Source organism: Somniosus microcephalus, chromosome 13 (genome assembly GCF_052327205.1).
Source record: "Somniosus microcephalus isolate GS21.2 chromosome 13, FLI_Smic_1.0, whole genome shotgun sequence".
Taxonomy (NCBI): Eukaryota; Metazoa; Chordata; class Chondrichthyes; order Squaliformes; family Somniosidae; genus Somniosus; species Somniosus microcephalus.
The window spans coordinates 176,630,058-176,651,899 of NC_140999.1; the positions used below are offsets into that span (position 1 = coordinate 176,630,058).

Consider the following 21,842-nt stretch of genomic DNA (forward strand, 5'->3'; position numbering starts at 1 on the left):
GCTGCAGCGTTTCCTACATTGCAACAGTGACTACAGTTTGAAAGCGCTTCATTGGCTGTATAGTGCTTTGGGATGCCCTGAGGCCATGAAAGGTGCTATATAAATGCAAATCTTTCTTTTCTTTCTTACTAACTGTGCTAGTTTTGCTTGGTGCAGTGACAGGCCATAGCCAGGTGCGTTTCAAAGACAATAGGGTAGATATTACTGTTGGTGATCTTATTATACAAACACTTATTAATTCTATAAAATAGATGGGTTAGTGCCTCAATTAAAATAGTGAGGAGAGGAATTTAACTCTCACCTCATCTCCAACCTCCCTTTCCTCTCCAAAGTCCTTAAATATATTGTTGCCTCCCAAATCTGTGCCCATCTTTCCCGCAACCCCCTATTTGAATCCCTCCAATCAGTTTTCTGCCCCACCACAGCACCAATTTGGCCCTAACCAAAGTCAAGAGCTACATTCTCTGTGACTGTGATCATGGTAGATTATTTCCCTTCATCTTCCTCAGCCTCTCTGCAGCCTATAACATTACTGAACACACTATTCTCCTCCAACACCTCTCCTTTGTTGTCTAGCTCAATAGGACTGCCCTTGCTTACACTTTTACCTATCTGATCATAGCCAGAGCATCTCCAGCAATGGCTTCTCTTCCAACCCCTGTAACATTACATCCGGAGTTCTCCAAGGACCTGTTGTTGACCCCTTTCTTCCTCATCTACATGCTATCCTTTAGTAACATCATCTGCAAACATATTTACACTGACAACATCAGCTGTACCTCAACACCACTTTCTCTTGAACCCTCCACTGCCACGGTGTCCGACATTCAGTTTTGGATAAGCTGCAATTTCCTCCAGCTAAACATTGGGAAGACCAAAATCATCGCCTTTAGCCCCCGCCACAAATTTTATACGACTCTGAGCTGTGCTTCCGACTCCATATCCTCTCCATTACAAAGACTGCCTACTTCCACCTCTCTAACATCACCGGCCTCCATCCCTACCTCAGCCAATCTGCTGCTGAAACCCTCAACCATGCCTTTGTCACCTTCAGACTCAACTATTCCAATGTCTACTGGTCGGCATCCTATTGTCCACCTGTCATAAACTTTGCTCATCCAAAACTATATAGCCCATATCATATCATGCAACAAGTCCCAATCACCCATCATCCTTGTCCTTGCTGATGTATTTGGCTTCTGGTCCCACCCATGCTTCAAATTTAAGATTCTCATCCTTGTGTTTAAATCCTTTTATGGTCACGCCCTCCTTATCTATGTAACCTTGTCCAGCCCTACAACGCCTGCCCCCCCCCCCCCCACCTACCGCTCCTCTGCTCTGGCCCTTTTGTAATCCCTCCCCCTCTTTGTCCTCCCATTGGCAGCAAAGCCTTCAGCTACCTAGGCCACACTCTCTTGAATTCCTTTGCTAAACTTTTGGTTACCCCCTTCTTAATATCTCCTACCTTGGCTTGACATCCATTTTTGAAGAGCGTGGAGCATTTTGAAGACTGTGGAGCACTTTTGAATGTTTTTCTACATTAAAAGGGGCTATATAACTGCATGTTGTTGTAGCATCAGCACTTGGACTTTGAAACATGTACTAGATTAATCATCTAGACTAGTAAAGGGGACTCACTGTAGACTGGATGGCATCGATATTCAGCCAGGGAGGGATGGAGAGAATAATGATCTCACCATGGTTTACCAGTCACTAAAGAGGTTGGGATTCCTGCCACCAACTTCCATGACTTGTTTTTGAGCTTGGTCTGTGAACACAACTGCACCAATACTTAAACAAAATCATCATCAGGAGGTAAATAAAACGTTATTGTTTGAGTTCCCATTTACAAGTGATTAAGAAGTGCTCCACTTGTTCTAAACATCTTATACACTGCTAACTGTTAGTTCATTAAGTATTGTACACAATAAAGTCAACTGCCACTACATTTTGATATTCTGTGCTGTGAGGAAATTCCTTCAGGATATGCGTGTTATAGTAATTAAGAGGTACAGAGTAACATTTAAGTCTGTGCATTGAAGTGTACTCAAGGAGTTAAGCATTGAGGGCAATTTAATACTTGCCTCTTTTCTATTCAGGATCACTTTCTTCTGCAAGACTTTGATGGCATAAGACCTGCCATCTGATTTACGTTTTGCAAGGAGAACCTAAATAAAAGTTAAGAGTTTAGGGTTAAAGTCCCAAATCTGTATATTACACTCAACAGATAAGCTTTAAAAGTTACATATTTTCCAAGTCTATAATCCAAGTGTAAGTTAATTTTGGCCACGTTTGAACTAACAAATTTGAGCATATTTAAAATCAGATGCAAGTTTAAGTAAACTGTCTTTTTTTGTCCAACCTGGATATAGCTGAGCTTACTCAATAAAAAGTATATTTTAAAAAAATGGCACTCTATAGAAAGTGGAAACAAAATATAGCAGTTTAGTAAAGCAGGTTCAACATTTATTTTGCAGGAGAAACTCAAATTTGAAAGTATAAACAGAATAAAATAGAAATAAAATCAAACCAGTAGCAAAACAATTCACTTACTTTCCCAAAACTCCCTTTTCCAATAACTTTTAGAAAATCAAAGTCTGTTGGTTTGGCACTGCAAACAAATAACCATTTTTAAATGAAATATTTTCAGATACAATAGGTTATTATTCCAATATTAAAATGAACTTACTAGGGATTGGCGGATGGTCCCAGGTTGATGTCACTTTCCACTGACATGATCTGCAAGAGAAGGTTTGGGTAGCACGTTCAAAGGAATGGGATGTGCTTGTTAAACGGTTATAATAAGGATCTACAAATTATAGATATCAAAATAGGAAAGCAAGGGTTAAAAGTGTTTTCTACTTACCAGATTCCCCTCATTGTTGTGAAAGTGATCCATTGGAATTTTTTAATGTTTGGTGCAGGAGGCCAGTCAAGTGGGGGGAGTGAAAGGGAATGTAGTTGTGGTAGTGGACAGTATAGTCAGGGGGATAGATACTGTTCTCTGCAGCCGCGACAGAGTTCCAAAGGTTATGTTGCCTGCCCGGTGCCAGGGTTAAAGACATCTCCTCACAGCTGGAGGAGAACTTGGAGTGGGAGGGGGAGGATCCAGTTGTCATGGTCCACGTAGGAACCAATGACTTAGGTAGAACTAGGAATGAGGTTCTGCTGAAGGAATTTGAGGAGCTAGGATCCAAATTAAAAAGCAGAACCTCAAAGGTAATAATCTCTGGATTGTTACCTGAGCCATGTGCAAATTGGCATAGGGACAAACAGATTAGAGGTTTAAATGCGTGGCTCAACGTATGGTGGGGGAGGAAGGGGTTTCAGTTCATGGGGCACTGGCACCAGTACTGGGGAAAGAGGGAGCTGTTCCATTGGGACGGGCTCCAATTAAACCGGGCTGGGACCAGTGTCCTGGTGAACCGAATAACTGGGGCAGTAGACAGGGCTTTAAACAAATGTAGTGGGGGCGGGAGGATTCAGGAAAGAGTAAATTTAAAAGCAGTGAGAGAAATGTCAAGGCTCTAGAACAGATTAGAGTTTTGGGTAAAAATAAGCAGAGTGGGTCAGGAAGAGACAAAGAGAGTAACAAAGGTAATAAGGCATCAGTGACTGAGGTGACATCAGGGAAAAATAGAAATAAGTCAAAGCTAAAGGCACTATATCTGAATGCACAAAGCATTCACAACAAAATAGATGAATTAATAGTGCAGAAGAAATTAATAGGTTTCATCTAATAGCCATTAGGGAGACGTAGTTGCAATGTGGTCAAGGTTGGGAACTAAATATCCCAGGATACTTAACTTTTAGAAGAGACAGGCAAAATGGAAAAGGAGGAGGGGTAGCCCTGATAATAAAGGATGGGATAAAGACAGTAGAGAGAAAGGATCTTAGCTCCGAAAATCAAGAAGTAGAATCAGTTTGGGTGGAGCTAAGAAACAGCAAGGGGCAGAAAATATTGGTGGGAGTTGTTTATAGGCTCACAAACAACAATTATAATGTAGGGCAGAGTATAAATCAGGAAATTAGAGGAGCATATAACAAGGGTAATACAGTCATCATGGGGGCTTTAATTTACATATAGACTGGGCAAACCAAATTTGCAGTAATAGTGTGGAGGATGAATTCATGGAATGTGACATGAATCAGTCATTCATGAAAGAAAGACTAATGAAATAATACTGAGCGGCCTACGGGTGGCGCTGTCCAGGGAGAGTATAAATACTCGGGCATGGGCCCAGCTTGCGCAGGACATTCTTAACAGGAACTAGTGAAGGACACAACTAGACCTCCATGTTGTAAAACAGTTGATTAAAGCTTTGTTTAACGCTTAGACCAAGTGCCTAGTAGTTTTCTTACATCAGAATGTATGCAAGATAGTTTTCTAGATCAGTATGTTGAGGAACCAACTAGGGAACAGGCTATTTTAGATTTAGTATTGAGCAATGAGAAAGGGTTAATTAATAACCTTGTAGTAAAGAGGCCTTTAGGGAAGAGTGATCATAATATGAGTGAATTTTATATTGAGTTTGAAAGTGATTTAGTTAAATCCGAAACTAGGGTCTTAAATCTAAAGCAAACTACGTAGGTATGAGGGGCGAGTTGGCTAAAGTAGATTGGGAAACTACATTAAAAGGTATGACGGTAGAGAAGCAATGGCTAGCATTTAAAGAATTAATACATAATTTACAACAAATATACATTCCTTTAAGGCATAAAAACTCCACAGGAAAAGTAGTCCAACCGTGGCTAACAAGAGAAGTTAAAGATAGTATTAGATCAAAGGAAGAGGCTTATAATGTTGTCAAAAAGAGTAGTAAGCCTGAGGATTGGGAAGATTTTAGAATTCAGCAAAGGAGGACCAAGAAATTGATAAGAAAGAGAAAATAGAATGAGAGTAAAATAGTGAGAAACATAAAAACAGAGTGTAAAAGCTTCTATAGGTATGCAAAAAGGAAAAGATTAGCAAAAGTAAATGTGGGTCCCTTACAGGCTGAGACAGGAGAAATTATAATGGGGAATAAGGAAATGGCTGAGAATTTAAACAAATACTTTTTGTCTGTCTTCACGGAAGAAGACGTAAAAAACTTCCCGGAAATAGTGGAGAACCAAGAGTCTAGCGAGAATGAGGAACTGAAAGACATTAGTATTAGTAAAAAAATAGTACTAGAGAAATTAATGGGACTGAAAGCTAATAAATTCCCATGACCTGATGGCCTACATCCTAGGGTTTTGAAAGAGGTGGCTATAGAGATAGTGGATGCATTGGTTGTCATTTTCCAAAATTCTATAGGTTCTAGAACGATTCCTGCAGATTGGAAAGTAGCAAATGTAACCCCATTATTTAATAAAGGAGGGAGAGAGTAAAGGGGGAATGACAGACCAGTCAGCCTGACAACGGTAGTATGGAAAATGCTAGAAGCTATTATTAAGGACGTGTTAACAGGGCACTTAGAAAATAATAATAGGATCGGGCAGAGTCAACACGGATTTATGAAAGGGAAATCGTGTTTGACGAATCTGTTAGAGTTTTTTGAGGTTGTAACTAGCAGAATAGATAAGGGGGAACCAGTGGATGTGGTGTATTTAGATTTTCAGAAGGCATTCGATAAGGTACCACACAAGAGATTATTAAACAAAATTAGGGCTCATGGGATTGAGGTATTATACTAGCATGGATTGAGGATTGGTTAACGGACAGAAAACAGAGAGTAGGATTAAATGGGTCCTAAACGGGCTGAGCACACTGGATACAGCAAAGGCTATGGGCCCTGACAACATCTCAGCTGTCGTGCTGAAGACTTGTGCTCCAGAACTAGCCGCGCATCTAGCGAAGCTGTTTCAGTAGAGCTACAACACTGGCATCTATCCGATAATGTGGAAAACTGCCCAGGTATGTCCTATCCACAGAAAGCAGGACAAATCCAATCCGGCCAATTACTGCCCCATCAGTCTACTTTCAATCATCAGCAAAGTGATGGAAGGTGTCATCGACAGTGCTATCAAGCAGCACTTACTCACCAATAACCTGCTCACTGATGCCCAGTTTGGGTTCCGTCTAGACAACTCAGCTCCCGACCTCATTACAGCCTTGGTCGAAACATGGACAAAGGAGCTGAATTCCAGAGGTGAGGTGAGAGTGACTGCCCTTGACATCAAGGCAGCATTTGACCGAGTATGGCATCAAGGAGCCCCAGTAAAACTGAAGTCAATGGGAATCGGGGGGAAAACTCTCAGCTGGCTGGAGTTATACCTAGCACAAAGGAAGATGGTTGTGGTGGTTGGAGGTCAATCATCGCAGCCCCAGGACATCATTGCAGGAGCTCCTCAAAGCAGTGTCCTAGGCCCAACAATCTTCAGCTGCTTCATCAATGACCTTCCTTCCAACATAAGGTCAGAAATGGGGATGTTCGCTGATGACTGCACAGTGTTCAGTGCCATTCACAACTTCTCAGATAATGACGCAGTCCATGCCCACATGCAACAAGACCTGGACGACGTTCAGGCTTGGGCTGATAAGTGGCAGGTAACATTCGCGCCACACAAGTGCCAGGCAATGACTATCTCTTACAAGCGAGTATCAATCACCACCCCTTGACATTCAACGGCATTGCCATCGCCGAATCCCCCACCATCAACATCCTGGGGGTCACCATTGACCAGAAACTTAACTGGACCAACCACATAAATACTGTGGCAGAAAGAGCAGGTCAGAGGCTAGGTATTCTGCGGCGAGTGTCTCACCTCCTGACTCCCCAAAGCCTTTCCACTATCTACAAGGGACAAGTAAGGAGTGTGATGGAATACTCTCCACTTGCCTGGATGAGTGCAGCTCCAACAACACTCAAGAAGCTCAACACCATTCAGGATAAAGCAGCCCACTTGATTGGCCCCCATCCACAACCTTAAACATTCACTCCCTCCACCACCGGCGTACCGTGGCTGCAGTGTGTACCATCTACAAGATGCACTGCAGCAACTCACCAAGGCTTCTTCGGCAGCACCTCCCAAATCCGTGGCCACTTCCACCGAGAAGGACAAGCGCAGCAGGTGCATGGGAACACCACCACCTTCAGGTTCCCCTCCAAGTCACACACCATCCTGAATTAGAAGTATATCACCGTTCCTTCATTGTCGCTGGGTCAAAATCCTGGAACTCCCTCCCTCACAGCACTGTGGGAGTACCTTCACCACATGGACTGCAGCAGTTCAAGAAGATGGTTCACCACCACCTTTTCAAGGGCAACTAGGAATAGGCAATAAATGCTGGCCTTGCCAGTGAAGCCCACATCCCATAAACAAATTTTAAAATGTTTTAAAAATTAAAAAAATTCAGGTTGGCAGGTTGTAACTAGTGGGGATCAGTGCTTGGGCCTCAGCTATTCACAATCTATATCAATGATTTGGATGAGGGGACCAAATGTAATATATCCAAGTTTACTGATGATACAAATCTGGGTGGAATGTAAGTTGTGAGGAGGATGCAAAGAGGCATCAAGGGAATAGAGACAGGTAAGTGAGTGGGCAAGAACATGGCAAATGGAGTATAATGTGGAGAAATGTGAAGTTTGTCACTTTAGTAGGAAAAATAGAAAAACAGAGTATTTTTTAAATGGTGAGAGATTGGGAAATGCTGGTGTTCAGAGGGACCTGGGTGTCCTTGTACATAAAGCACTGAAAGTTAACATGCAGGTACAGCAAGCAATTAGGAAAGCAAATGGTATGTTGGCCTTTATTACAAGAGGATTTGAGTATAAGATTAAAAATGTCTTACTGCAATTATATAGGGCCCTGGTGAGACCACACCTGGAGTATTGTGTACAGTTTTGGTCTCCTTACCGAAGGAAGAATATACTTACCATAGAGGGAGTGCAACGAAGGTTCACCAGACTGATTCCTGGGATGGGGGGATTGCCCTATGAGGAGAGATTGAGTAGACTAGGCCTATATTCTCTGGAGTTTAGAAGAATGAGAGGCGATCTCATTGAAACATACAAAATTCTTACAGGGCTTGACAGGGTAGATGCAGGGAGGATGTTTCCCCTGGCTGGGAAGTCTAGAACACGGGGTCACAATCTCAGAATAAGGGGTCGGCCATTTAGGACTGAGATGAGGAGAAATTTTTTCACTCAGAGGGTGGTGAATCTTTGGAATTCTCTACCCCAGAGGGCTGTGGAGGCTCAGTTGTTGAGTATATTCAAGACAGAGATCGATAGATTTTTGGATATTAAGGAAATCAAGTGATATGGGGATAGTGTAGGAAAGTGGAGTTGAGGTAGAAGATCAGCCATGATCTTATTGAATGGCGGAGCAGGCTCGAAGGACCGAATGGCCTACTCCTGCGCCTATTTCTGTTGTTCTTACGTTATTATGTTTCATTTTCACAGAAGGACTAGTCCTGAAAAGAAAAATCAGTTGTCTTTTGTTGTTTGAAATCTAAGGGCAGGATTTTCATTCAGGAGTCGGGTTGGAGGCGGGACTACAACTTTCGGGGTAGTAGTCCCGCCTCCATTGAGATGCGGCCAATCCACGCGATTTTAACTTGATTGACCTTGTTGAGCCCGCCCAGTGGACTCAGCAGGCCAATTAAGGGCCACCCGGCAACAGGTGACATCACAGATTGAAATTTCATCTGTCAAGAGCTTTTGACAGATGAAATATCAGCTTTTCATAGCTGTTTGAAGCTGTCAAACACTGACAGTCTTACTTCTAACATGAGTCCTTCTCCACAGACTCAGTTAGAAATCTCTCCTGCGCAGAAAGCTGCAGGCTGTCACTTTTGACAGTTCGCAGCCATTCTGCTTTCTGTGCCGGTGAGATGAGGGACTCCCGGGACCTAAAGGAAGGAAGGCTGAAAAGGTAAGAAAATGTATGTAAAACTTATTTAATCACTTTAGACACACCAAACACAATTACCTTTGCACTCATGCACACATCACTCACCTGAACACTGACATCTTGACCCCTCCAAGTCCTTCAACCCGACGGCCCGACTCCTCTAACTTGGCGTGGTTTGGAGCCGTCGGGAATCCCACACTTCAACCTTAAAAATAGGGATTAGGCTAAAAACTGCCTGTTAACTACCTGTTAACAGGCAGTTAATTGGCACTAATCCCTTCCCGCCTCGGGTAGGCGGGTCCCAGTGCGGGGCGGGTACCCGTCTCCTTTGAAACTGGCATGGAGGCAGGTTTGGGTGCGGGATGGGGTCGGGATCCCTGATTTCGGGATTTTAACTCCCCCCATGCCTCTAATCCCGACTCCACGGCACAATGAAAATCCTGCCCATTATGTGTTTTTGAACAAAGAAAATGCACTGAACATTTTTTTCCATGAGACTATGTGTGGTGGGACAGGTGTCCCTCTGCTGCCGTCTGCCTGATGTATTTTTAGGATATTTTAAAGAGTCGCTCCTTCCTGCAACAATCTCAATGCTCTTTGTGTAAGCGGATTGCCTGTTCTCCATGAACCAGAAGTTGTAGCACTGCCTTTTTGTTGCCTTGAACCCTTTAGAATCTCAAACCTAGGTCATTAGTGCCCCTATGCACTATTCAAAGCCATTCCAGTGTTATCAACACCCATGCTCAAGTTGGGTCAGGATCAGAATTAACTAACTAGATATATTTACAAAAATGAAGTAAGACGCATACAGAACAGCACAAGTATTTGTATAAATACTTCAAAAAGCAAAAGGTGTTAAAAATCTACAATATGCTCCACCAGCAGTTAATATACTGTCTCTTTTACCACCAATCTCTAACACACTCTAGCGCTCACTTTCGATTCTGTTTCATCCTGAATCAGCCTAGTTCTCATGCTTTTGTGTCTGTGCCTCCATCTCTCCGGCCACAGGCTTAAGTGTCCCCATAGCCTCCCAGGTGTCTGGGATGCATGGCGAATTGCAGGTAGACATAAAATAATGCGTAATGATGTTACAGCCTCATTTCAAGGTTGAATGAACCACAGGAGGGTATTGCTGAAACCTCCCAAATGAAGTTATGCTGAGTTAATTAACACCTAAATATTGTTTGGAAGCTGAAGATAAAAGCCATCTCCTGCAAGCTAGTTCTGCCTTTATCTACCTACAGTAACAGTACCATGGAATGTCTCACAGCATGCCTCCCTTTAAAAAAAAGGGCTTGCCCATTCCAGCTGCTTTGATTATTGCAGGCCAGGTTTTGGGAGAGTGAACTAACAATGTTGCTCTCCCACATTTACTATTCGTAATAGGTAGCTGGTCTTCCTGTAAGCTGTCTGACTGTGCTGGCTGGCCATTTCGTGCACATCCAGGCAGATTGTCCCAGTTTTGCCAGTGAGCATTTGTGCAGTAGTCACATCATGACAAGTCAACCTAATATTGGTAGTGGGTAAGCTTCTAAAGGCCATAATGTGGGATATAGTTAATATTCACTTTGCAACTAATTAAAGACAGCGATTATGTAAAAGGCAATCACATCTGACAAATTTAATTGAGTTTTTTAAAGGAAATAACAGGATGTATTCATAAAGGAAATACAGTGGGTGTTCTGTACAAGATCTTCAAAAGGCATTTAATAAGGTGCAACATAGAAGGCTTCTTCATCAAATTCAGGCATATGGTACTAAAGGGAAGGTGACAGCAAGGATAGGAAATTAGTTAAAGGACTCTATTTCTCTCTCCATGGATGTTGCCTGGCCTGCTGGGTTTTTCCAGCATTTTCTGTTGTTATTTCGGATTTCCAGCATCCGCAGTATTAGAGTAATGTTCAATGAATGTTTTTCAGACTGGAGGGATGATGTCCCCCAGGGGGTCAGTGTTGAACCCATTGCTTTTCTCATTGTATATTATCTGGACCTGTGTATGGGGCACAATATCAACATTTTCAGACAATAAAAATAGGGAGCATGTGAGGAAATGTGAAGAGAACTGCTAAACAACTTCAGAATGAGATAGACAGGTTAATATATTGGGCAGCTAGAGGCGAGATTAAATTTAAGGTGGATAAATGTGAGGCAATATTTTGAGGGGAAGAAGGAAGAAATATATACTAAATAGAAATACTTTTAAAGTAGCGCAGCACAGAAATTTAGGGGGTTCAGATATACAAAGCTTTAAAAGTGGGAGCACAGATTGATAAAGATGGAAAACAAGGATTTTAAGTTTTATAAATAGGGATATTGAATACAAAAGTAAAGAGATAATATTAAACCTATACAAATCATTGGTTAGGCCACAGTTAGAATATTGTGATACATTTTGCACACTTTACTTCAGAAGGATGCCAACCAAACTGGATGGTTATAGAGGAGATTCACTGTGATACTAGGGATAAGAGGCTTTAATTATGACAAGAGACTAGAGAAACTAGGGCTCTCTACCTTAGAGCAGAGAAAGTTAAGAGGATAGAGGTATTCAAAATTATGAAGAGTTATGATGAGGAAAATAGGTAAATTTAAGCACACATACTATCACTAACCAAGTCTTGCTTGCTCATAACCCTGTCCTCATTGACCTACATTGGCTTCCAATCTCCTAATGCCTCAGATTTAAAATTCTCAACCTCGTGTTTACATTTCCTCCATGGCTTTGCCCATCCCTATCTCTACAACTTCTTCCAAACCTACAACACTCACCCCAGAACTCTCTGTTCCTGTGACTTCCTGTACATCTCCCCCCTTTGTCCCCCCCCTTTGTCCCTCCCTTTGTCCCACCATTAGTGACTGTGCCTTCAGTTACATAGGTCCCACTCTCTGGGATTCCTTCTCTAAATCCCTCCACCTCCCTCTCCTCCTTTAAGACCCTCCTACAAACCCACTACTTTGACGAATTTTTCTTTTTGGCTCAATTTCAGTTTTTCCACATGCCTCTGAACAATTTGCCATGTTGAAGTTGCTATATAAAATGCAAGCCATTGTTAAAAACTATTTCCACTGGTCGGTGAATTTGTAATTAGAGGGTATAAATTTAAGATCACCACCAAAAGAAGTAGGGAGAAGTTATGAGAAGTTAATCTATTTGTATATTTATATTATGCCGCACGTTGTTAGAATGCTCTACCACAAACATTAGTGGAAGCAGAATCCATAATTGTTTTTAAAAGTCATGATGTGGAGATGCCGGTGTTGGACTGGGGTGGACAAATGTGAGAAGTCACACAACACCAGGTTATAGTCCAACAGCTTTATTTGAAATCACAAGCTTTCGGAGCGCTGCTCCTTCGTCAGGTGAAGTGAAGAGATGCATATAGGCACAGCATATATAGTCTGTGATTCTGTGATATAGGCACAGCATATATAGTCAGAGAACACTGCCAGATGATTACAGGTAATCTTTCTAACTGCCCTTTATCCCACCTCGGCAGAGAGATAATCACAGCAATCAAAGGTGTGGATGGTGTCCAAACAGGTCAGTCAGGAAAACATTACATCAAAGAACAATGAGGTGGGGTCACCAGAGGTCAAATGTTGCAGATGCTGGGGTCTGTATGAAAAACAAAAAAACAAACAAAGAACAATAAAAAAAAAGATTTTTTTTGCTGGAAATCACAGCAGGTCCGGCCGCATCTGTGTAGAGAGAACAAGCCAACGACGACTCGAGTCTGGATGACTCTACGTCAGGTGGGGTTACATGTAGCTTGACATGAACCCAAGATCCCGGTTGAGGCCGTCCTCATGAGTGTGGAACTTGGCTATCAGTTTCTGCTCGACGATTTTGCGTTGTCGTGTGTCTCGAAGGCCGCCTTGGAGAATGCTTACCCGAAGATCAGGGGCTGATTGTCCTTGACTGCTGAAGTGTTCCCTGACTGGGAGGGAACACTCCTGCCTGGCGATTGTTGTGCGGTGTCTGTTCATCCGTTGTCGCAGTGTCTGCATGGTCTCGCCGATGTACCATGCTCCGGGGCATCCTTTCCTGCAATGTATGAGGTAGACAACGTTGGCCGAGTCACATGAGTATGTACCATGTACCTGGTGGGTGGTGTCCTCACGTGTGATGATGGTATCTGTGTTGATGATCTGGCATGTCTTGCAGAGGTTGCCGTGGCAGGGTTGTGTGGTGTCGTGGTCGCTGTTCTCCTGAAAGCTGGGTAATTTGCTGCGAACGATGGTCTGTTTGAGGTTAGGCAGCTGTTTGAAGGTGAGTAGTGGTGGCGTGGGGATCACCTCAGCACCCACGGACCAGTTGAACCAGGAACACTCCTCGCCACGATGGACGTCTCGGCACTCTACACCAGTATCCCCCACGATGACGGCATCGCTGCGGCAGCCTCAGTACTCAACACCAACAAGAGCCAATCCCCAGATGCCATCCTACAACTCATCCGCTTCATCCTGGACCACAATGTCTTTACCTTCGACAACCAGTTCTTTACCCAAACACACGGAACAGCCATGGGGACCAAATTTGCACCCCAATACGCCAACATCTTCATGCACAAGTTCAAGCAAGACTTCTTCGCTGCACAGGACCTCCAACCAACGCTATACACCAGATACATCGACGACATTTTCTTCCTATGGACCCACGGCGAAGAATCACTGAAAAGGCTACACGATAACATCAACAAGTTCCATCCCACCATCAAACTCACCATGGACTACTCCTCAGAATCGGTTTCATTCTTGGACACACGAATCTCCATCAAAGACGGACACCTCAGCACTTCACTCTACCGCAAGCCCACGGACAACCTCACGATGCTCCACTTCTCCAGCTTCCACCCTATCCACGTTAAAGAAGCCATCCCCTATGGACAAGCCCTGCAAATACACAGGATCTGCTCAGGCGAGGAGGAACGCGATGGACACCTACAGATGCTGAAAGACGCCCTCGTAAGAACAGGATATGACGCTCGACTCATCGATCGACAGTTCCGATGGGCCACAGCGAAAAATTGCATAGACCTCCTCAGAAGACAAACACGGGACACAACCAACAGAGTACCCTTCATCGTCCAGTACTTCCCCGGAGCGGAGAAACTACACCATGTTCTTTGCAGCCTTCAACATGTCATCGATGACGATGAACACCTCGCTAAGGCCATCCCCACGCCACCACTACTCGCCTTCAAACAGCCGCCTAACCTCAAACAGACCATCGTTCGCAGCAAATTACCCAGCTTTCAGGAGAACAGCGACCACGACACCACACAACCCTGCCACGGCAACCTCTGCAAGACATGCCAGATCATCAACACAGATACCATCATCACACGTGAGGACACCACCCACCAGGTACATGGTACATACTCATGTGACTCGGCCAACGTTGTCTACCTCATACATTGCAGGAAAGGATGCCTCGGAGCATGGTACATCGGCGAGACCATGCAGACACTGCGACAACGGATGAACAGACACCGCACAACAATCGCCAGGCAGGAGTGTTTCCTCCCAGTCGGGGAACACTTCAGCAGTCAAGGACATTCAGCCTCTGATCTTCGGGTAAGCATTCTCCAAGGCGGCCTTCGAGACACACGACAACGCAAAATCATCGAGCAGAAACTGATAGCCAAGTTCCGCACTCATGAGGACGGCCTCAACCGGGATCTTGGGTTCATGTCACGCTACATGTAACCCCACCTGACGTAGTCATCCAGACTCGAGTCGTCATTGGCTTGTTCTCTCTACACAGATGCGGCCGGACCTGCTGTGATTTCCAGCAAAAAAAACTTTTTTTTTATTGTACTTTGTTTTTTGTTTTCATACAGACCCCAACATCTGCAACATTTGACCCCTGGTGACCCCACCTCATTGTTCTTTGATGTAATGTTTTCCTGACTGACCTGTTTGGACACCATCCACACCTTTGATTGCTGTGATTATCTCTCTGCCAAGGTGGGATAAAGGGCAGTTAGAAAGAGTACCTGTAATCATCTGGCAGTGTTCTCTGACTATATATGCTGTGCCTATATGCATCTCTTCACTTCACCTGACGAAGGAGCAGCGCTCCGTAAGCTTGTGATTTCAAATAAAGCTGTTGGACTATAACCTGGTGTTGTGTGACTTCTCACATTTGTTTTTAAAAGGGAAGTGGATAAGTATTTGAAACAAAAAAACATTAAAAGGATATGCGGAAAGGACAATGGGACTTTTTCCAAGAGAGCCAGCAGAGGTATGATGGGCCAAATGGCCTTCACCTGTGCTGTAAGATTCTATGATGTCATGTAGAGAAAATAATAGCATGCATCATGATGTTACCGCCAACACGCCCAACATGTTTACTGGGCAGAGGAAGACCGTCGGCAATCAGGAAGACGTAGTAAAATAAAAAATCAGTCTTACTAGCTGCTCGTTAGGAAAATTGCAGAAGCTTTATTTTAATGTGGCCATCAGCTACATGAAAGCTGGGCTACAGGAGTTGGTGGCCAAAGACCGACATAAAAACAGCTTATGGATGCACTTATGCTGCAGCTACTAGTCTGAGATTGGTAGGTGCAGTAACAGTTTCAGCCAGGCATTCTTTGTTTATATTGTCTGGCTCCAATTCTCTCTGATTCTCTCTCCCAGGGGAGAACTCTGCCCATATGTACTTACAGGCACGCACAGAACTCCTTCCTAGTAATTAAACTTTAAAAATTTTGAGAGTATATGGGTGGAGCATCTGAACTCTCGGAACAATAAATCAACTCTGGCTTTTTGAATGCATAGGAGAGCCATAAGCACTTTTTAAAACCAGATTTGACAACCCACTGGAGTTATGCTCCTCCATACAGAATAAAATTCAAGGTTTTTTTATTCGTTCATGGAATGTGGGTGTCACTGGCAAGGCCAGCATTTATTGCCCATCCCAAATTGCCCTCGAGAAGGTGGTGAGCTGCCTTCTTGAACTGCTGCAGTCTGTGAGGTGAAGGTACTCCCACAGTGGCGGTTTGGTACAACTGAGTGGCTTGCTAGGTCATTTCAGAGGGCAGTTAAGAGTCAACCACATTGCTGGGGTTTTACATCAAAACAGTACTTTCATGGTCAGCATTACTGATACTAGCTTTTTATTCCAGATGTTTTATTTAATTAACTAAATTTAAATTTCCCCAGCTGCCATGGTGGGATTATGAGCTCATATTCCCGGATTACTAGTCCAGTAACATAACCACTATGCTACCGTACCTGTACCGTTGAGACTGCCTCCTCTCAGGGTGTTCTCACACCACTTGCTTCCGAAGTCAAGTCAGGACCAGACTCCAGAAACTCCTTCAGAGCAACAGCAAAGTTGCAGTATAAACATAATTTAATGATTTTTATAACATTCAGTTTCAATACAATACTCAACAAGATGACATGTAACTCAGTTTAAAGACATATATTCTGTTTACTCACGGTGTACATATCAGCAATTGAGAATTGTATATACTCTCGACCAATCTGTCCCTCTGCTGTTTAATAAAACCTGCAGACAAGAGTGCAGAGTTACAGCTAATCGACCGTTACTGAATATAAATACCAAAGGCACCAAGAAGACATGTTGATTAGAACCCATCTGTGAGAACTCTCAGAACTTCACATTTCCTCGAACAACTGAGATTAAATCCAGTCTTATTTTCCAAGGTCATCTCCCCCCAGCGGGGTTTTGAGACCGCCCGAGTATTTGCATTTACTGTACGCAGTCTCAGAGATGCACTGATTGGTACTAATGCAGAACGCTAGTGTGACTTCAGAGCCCGTTTTTGTTTGAGTGGGTTAATGATTAGCTGTAGTTTTGCCAATTTTTTGCTTAGAACTCTCTCCGCATTGTACCCATTGGGGTTTAACCCATTCATATCCGATTGAGAAGAGAGGTTTATCACAAATTAAGCATTGAAAAGTGGACCGAGCAGATGTCAGTTCCGATTTCCGAAGCCAGCTCTACTCGTGCACTCGCGCATTTCGATCACCTGGGCTTTCGTAGTTTTTAAAGGGATAATAATTAATGATGGCATTTCATCCGATTGGTTTCGATCTCCGTTGGTCTAATCGCCGTGGAGTTCAGTGTTAGTTCTCCCCCCTCCTCCCCCTTTTACACTGGTTGTTAGCCCCGGTTGTATTACAGGGATTATGGCAAAAGGAAGTGTTAAAGTATTAATGTGCAAAACACGCCCCGCTGTATTGCATCTTATTGTGCTGGCGATTTAAGAGAACGAGAATAGTAAGAATGAAAAAATGCTCAAATCAGCCAGAATTGTCTTGTCCAACCGAGAAAACTCGAATGGTCAGATCTTCCGTGCTCAATACCGAAATATCCAGATATGAAATGAGAAGTCTAGCTTCGACCTCTACCACCTAGAAGGACAAGGGCAGCAGGCACACGGGAACACCACCACCTCCAGGTTCCCCTCCCAGTCACCCGCCATCCTGACTTGGAAATACATCGCCGATCCTTCATCGTTGCTGGGTCAAAATCCTGGAACTCCCTCCCGAACAGCACCTTTACCACACGGACTGCAGTGGTTCAAGAAGGTGGCTCACCACCACCTTCTCAAGGGCAATTCGGGATGGGCAATAAATGCTGGCCTTGCCAGCAACGCCCACATCCCATGAAAGAACATTTTTTTTTTTTTTTTAAAAGGCACTAAAATTGCAGGAAAAGTAAATAAAGCAGAAGTAAAATATATCAATTTTTTTAAAGGAATTGTTAAATTCAAGAGACATTTTAAGAATATTAAATATTCTTCCAAGAAATCCTTCCAACCATTTTCAGAAGTGTTGAAATATTGTCAGTATCTATCTAATTATTAAAATATCTTCAATCAGTTTTGGGGAAATCACTGTACTTAAGTGGAGATTTAATCCAATTCTCTTTCACAGGTGAAATATTAAATCGAAGATATTGTAACCGAAAGATGGAGTTCGACTCAGTGAATTAAAGTAATTAACTTTAATGAACAAATGAAGCTAGGTATCAACTACAGGAACAGATACAAACAGGTCTGGTCTGCTTGGAAGCCTCTCAGGACTAACTAGAAGCTTCCGAGCTCAACTGCCTGCAGGTTCCGAGCTCAACTGCCAGCAGGTTCCAAGCTCTGATGTCATGACATCATCACACAGAGTATAGGAAAGAAGCCTGAGTATAGTAACAGATACATTTAAAGATACATTGTCAGGCTGTATAACAAAGCTGTAAAAAGTAATTATATACAAATGTCCATAGTCTTATGGTGGCTCCGCCACATGCGCCCCCCCAGAATTGCTTTTGACGGTGAAGGTAAGACGCGAAGGAGGTTTGACGAGCCTGTCCGAACGACTACGGTACTCTGGTAGCTGGAAAGAGGTGGTAGCAGATGAAGCAGCCGTTGCTTGAGGCTGGGATGATGCTGTCCAAGAGGAAAAAGAAGACGAAGATGAAAAAGGAGAAAACAATCGCAGCCGACTCCGTGCAGTGGATCCTGGTGCCTCAGTGGCAGACTGTGGCTGTGGAACACTGGCAGTCGAAGGAGGACGCCCACGGCGGGGCGGTTTGGCAGTGACAACTGGTGTGCTGAGGTCGAGATGAGCAGGTTTCAATCGGTCTATAGAGATGTGGTCATGCTTACTGCCGATGTCGACTATGAAGGTCTTATCGCCTGACGAGATGACGTGAAAAGGACCTGTGTAAGGTGGCTTGAGTGGATCTTTGTGTGCATCGTGTCGGATGAACATGTACTCCGCGTGCTTGAGATCTCCTGGAACATGGGAACGCTGCCGGTCGTGATGTGAATTGGGCACTGGCATGAAGTTCCTGGCCGCTTCCCGGTGGCTGACGAGTTGCTGAGCTGGAGACCAAGGTTCAGTGTGAGGAGGAAGAAAGTCACCCGGTACCCTGAGTGGCTGACCAAAGACTAGCTCTGCCGAAGAAGACTGCAGGTCGTCCTTTGGCACTGTGCGAAGACCGAGTAGCACCCAAGGAAGCTTATCCATCCACCCAGGCCCAGTGAGACTGGCACGTAGTGCTGCTTTGAGAGACCTGTGAAACCTCTCACAGAGGCCATTCGCCTGTGGATGGTAGGCGGTGGTACGATGAAGCTTGGTACCTAAACTTTGAGCAACGGCGTTCCAAAGCTCAGAGGTGAACTGAGGTCCTCGGTCTGAAGAGATGTCAGCTGGTACTCCAAACCGTGCTACCCATGACGAAATGAAGGCCCTGGAGATGTCCGCTGCTGTGGTTGCAACCAAAGGAATCGCCTCTGGCCATCTAGTAGTACGGTCAGTTATAGTGAGAAGATGAGTGTGCCCACATGAAGGAGGAAGAGGACCAACGAAGTCCACGTGTACATGGTCGAAGCGTCGCTCCGGGACCGGAAAAGTGGAGAGTGGGGCTTTGACGTGACGTTGTATTTTGGCTTTCTGGCAAGTCACGCAGGCATCTGTCCAGTCGCGGACGTCGAGATGCATGCCTTTCCAAACGAATTTCCTCGCCATGAGCCGCTGGGACGCTTTCATACCGGGATGTGACAACCCGTGGATAATGTCGAAGATTTTCTTGCGCCATTCGGCCGGGACGATCGGACGTGGGATGCCCATGGAAACATCACAGAGGAGCATTGTCCCTGCAGATTGAAAAGGAACATCAGCCACTTGCAAACTGGAAGGTGTGGTTCAGTATGCCTGTACATCAGGATCCGCCTGCTGATCATCGGCCAATCTGACATAGTCAACTCCCAAGTGTACTGCATGGAACTGGGCACGGGAGAGGCAATCCACCACCAGGTTATCCTTCCCGGAGACATGCTGAATGTCTGTTGTGAACTCAGAAATGTATGTGAGATGGCGTTGTTGGCGCGCTGACCATGGTTCTGCTGTCTTAGCCATTGCGAAATTCAACGGCTTGTGATCGACAAAAGCCGTGAATGGTCGACCTTCCAGGAGGAAGCGGAAATGGCGGATGGCCAGGAAGAGTGCCAGCAGTTCTCTGTCGAAAGTGCTATACTTCTGCTCATTCGGCCTCAGCTGTCGGCTGAAGAAAGCCAGTGGTCGCCAAGCCCCATCGACCCACTGTTCTTGTACCGCCCCGATGGCGTAGTCGGAGGCGTCAGTGGTGAGAGCTATGGTTGCGCCTGGGAGGGGGTGGGCCAACATGGTTGCCGTGGCTAGAGCGCTCTTGGTTTCGACAAAGGCTTGGTTCATCTGAGGTGTCCACTCTATTGGGTCTTTGCCCGCTTTGCCTCTGATGGCCTCGTATAATGGTTGCATCAACAACGCCGCCTTGGGCATGAACCTGTGATAAAAGTTGACCATTCCCAGGAATTCCTGGAGGGACTTCACGGTCCGTGGCAGAGGAAAAGATGCGACGGCTTCCACCTTGGAGGCCAGAGGGACGGCACCTTCTGCGGTGATCCTGTGGCCCAGGAAGTCGATATTGCGTAAGCCAAATTGGCACTTGGCCGGGTTGATAATGAGGCCATGCTGGCTAAGGCGAGAGAAGAGGGTACGCAGATGCGTGATGTGCTCGGTGTGGCTGCTACTGGCGATGAGGATGTCGTCCAAGTAGACGAAGATGAATGTTAGGTCACACAAGACGGAATCCATAGCCCTTGGAAAGCCTGTGCCGCGTTTTTTAGCCCGAACGGTATACGGAGAAATTCAAAGAGCCCGAAGGGCGTGATGACGGCGGTTTTGGGGACGTCTTGAGGGTTCACTGGCACTTGATGATAGCCGCGGATGAGGCCCACTTTTGAGAAGATGCAATTCCCCGCTAGGTGAGCTGAAAAGTCCTGTATATGAGGAATTGGATACCTATCTGGAGTGGTAGCCTCATTCAGGCGCCTGTAGTCGCCGCATGGCCGCCATCCACCGCCCGGCTTAGGAACTATGTGTAAAGGTGAGGACCAAGGACTATTTGACCGCCGAATGATGCCCAGGCGTTCCATTGTGTGAAACTCCACCTTGGCTGCAGCGAGTTTACCGGGATCCAGCCTTCGTGCTCTTGCATAAACGGGGGGCCCTGTCGTAGAAATGTGGTGCGTCACACCATGTCTTGCTACTGACGAAGAAAAGGTAGGCCTAGTGAGCTCAGGAAATTCCTTGAGGAGACGAGAAAAATCATTGGCGGAAGGGATTGCACAAACGACTGACCAATGCCGTGGTGCTTCGGTGGCAGGGGACCGAATGAAAGGTTGAGGCGTTGATTAGCCGGCAGTGCTGAACGTCGACTAAGAAGCCGTCAGCGCAAAGAAAATCTGCTCCCAGGATGGCCTGTGAAACCTTCGCTGTGATGAACTCCCAGCTAAATTGTTGGCCACCAAAACGCAATTGGACCCAACGCTTTCCGAACATGCGGATGGCCGCGCCATTGGCTGCCTCAAGGGAGGGACCCTGCCCGCCGGACTGTAGGTCAAGCTTCGACGCTGGCAGAATACTGCACTGGGAGCCAGTGTCGCAGAGGAAGCGCTGTCCTGAGAGGGAGTCAGTGATGTACAGGAGTTTTCCTGAAGATCCCATAGCCATCGTGATCCCCGCATGTGCAGCAGGATTAGTATAGCTTTTCGAACCCCGGCGATTTGAAAAAGGCCTTTTTTGTTGTTTTTTTGAAAGAAACTGCAGGGTGGACGGCCATTCCAGGCTTTCGCGCCAAAACGAGAATGGTATATGCACCAACCCGTAGGAAGAGGAGACTGGTTCGCCCTCGTGGGGGCAGGACGACTCATGGTGGCACAACATGGCTGCAGTTCGGGGTAGTCCGAGTCCGAATCGGCGGGGGGCTCGGTGCTGTCTGGGCAGTTCGTGGCCGCGCAGGACTGTTGGGCGACCGAAAAGATTTTATCCGCTACTGCGGTGAGTTCAGCACAATCCATGATCGCGGAGTTGGCCAGGGCCATCTGTACGGGCTCTGGTAGCTGAGAGAGGAACAGCTCGCGGAAGAGGAAACACTGTGATTCCGAGCCGAGCAACGTGAGTATTTGGCTCATGAGCTCTGA

The 21,842-nt window shown here is 45.2% G+C and overlaps 1 protein-coding gene across 4 annotated transcripts in view; it reads right to left on the reverse strand.

Annotated features, from left to right (window-relative positions):
- Positions 1–21,842, reverse strand: part of LOC147108810 (serine/threonine-protein kinase Sgk2-like) — a 179,927-nt gene that overhangs the window by 13,084 nt on the left and 145,001 nt on the right. For 3 of the 4 annotated variants that reach the window (XM_086005675.1, XM_086005676.1, XM_086005673.1), the window contains exons 3-6: positions 16,294–16,363; positions 2,690–2,739; positions 2,554–2,611; positions 2,085–2,168 (exon numbers count right to left, since the gene is read on the reverse strand). In XM_086005675.1, coding sequence (XP_085861801.1) covers positions 2,085–2,168; positions 2,554–2,611; positions 2,690–2,739; positions 16,294–16,302 — 201 coding nt within the window. In that variant the 5' untranslated portion in view covers positions 16,303–16,363. Of the gene's footprint in view, positions 1–2,084; positions 2,169–2,553; positions 2,612–2,689; positions 2,740–16,293; positions 16,784–21,842 lie in introns of those variants that run through there. The other variant, XM_086005674.1, reaches the window with a different exon arrangement.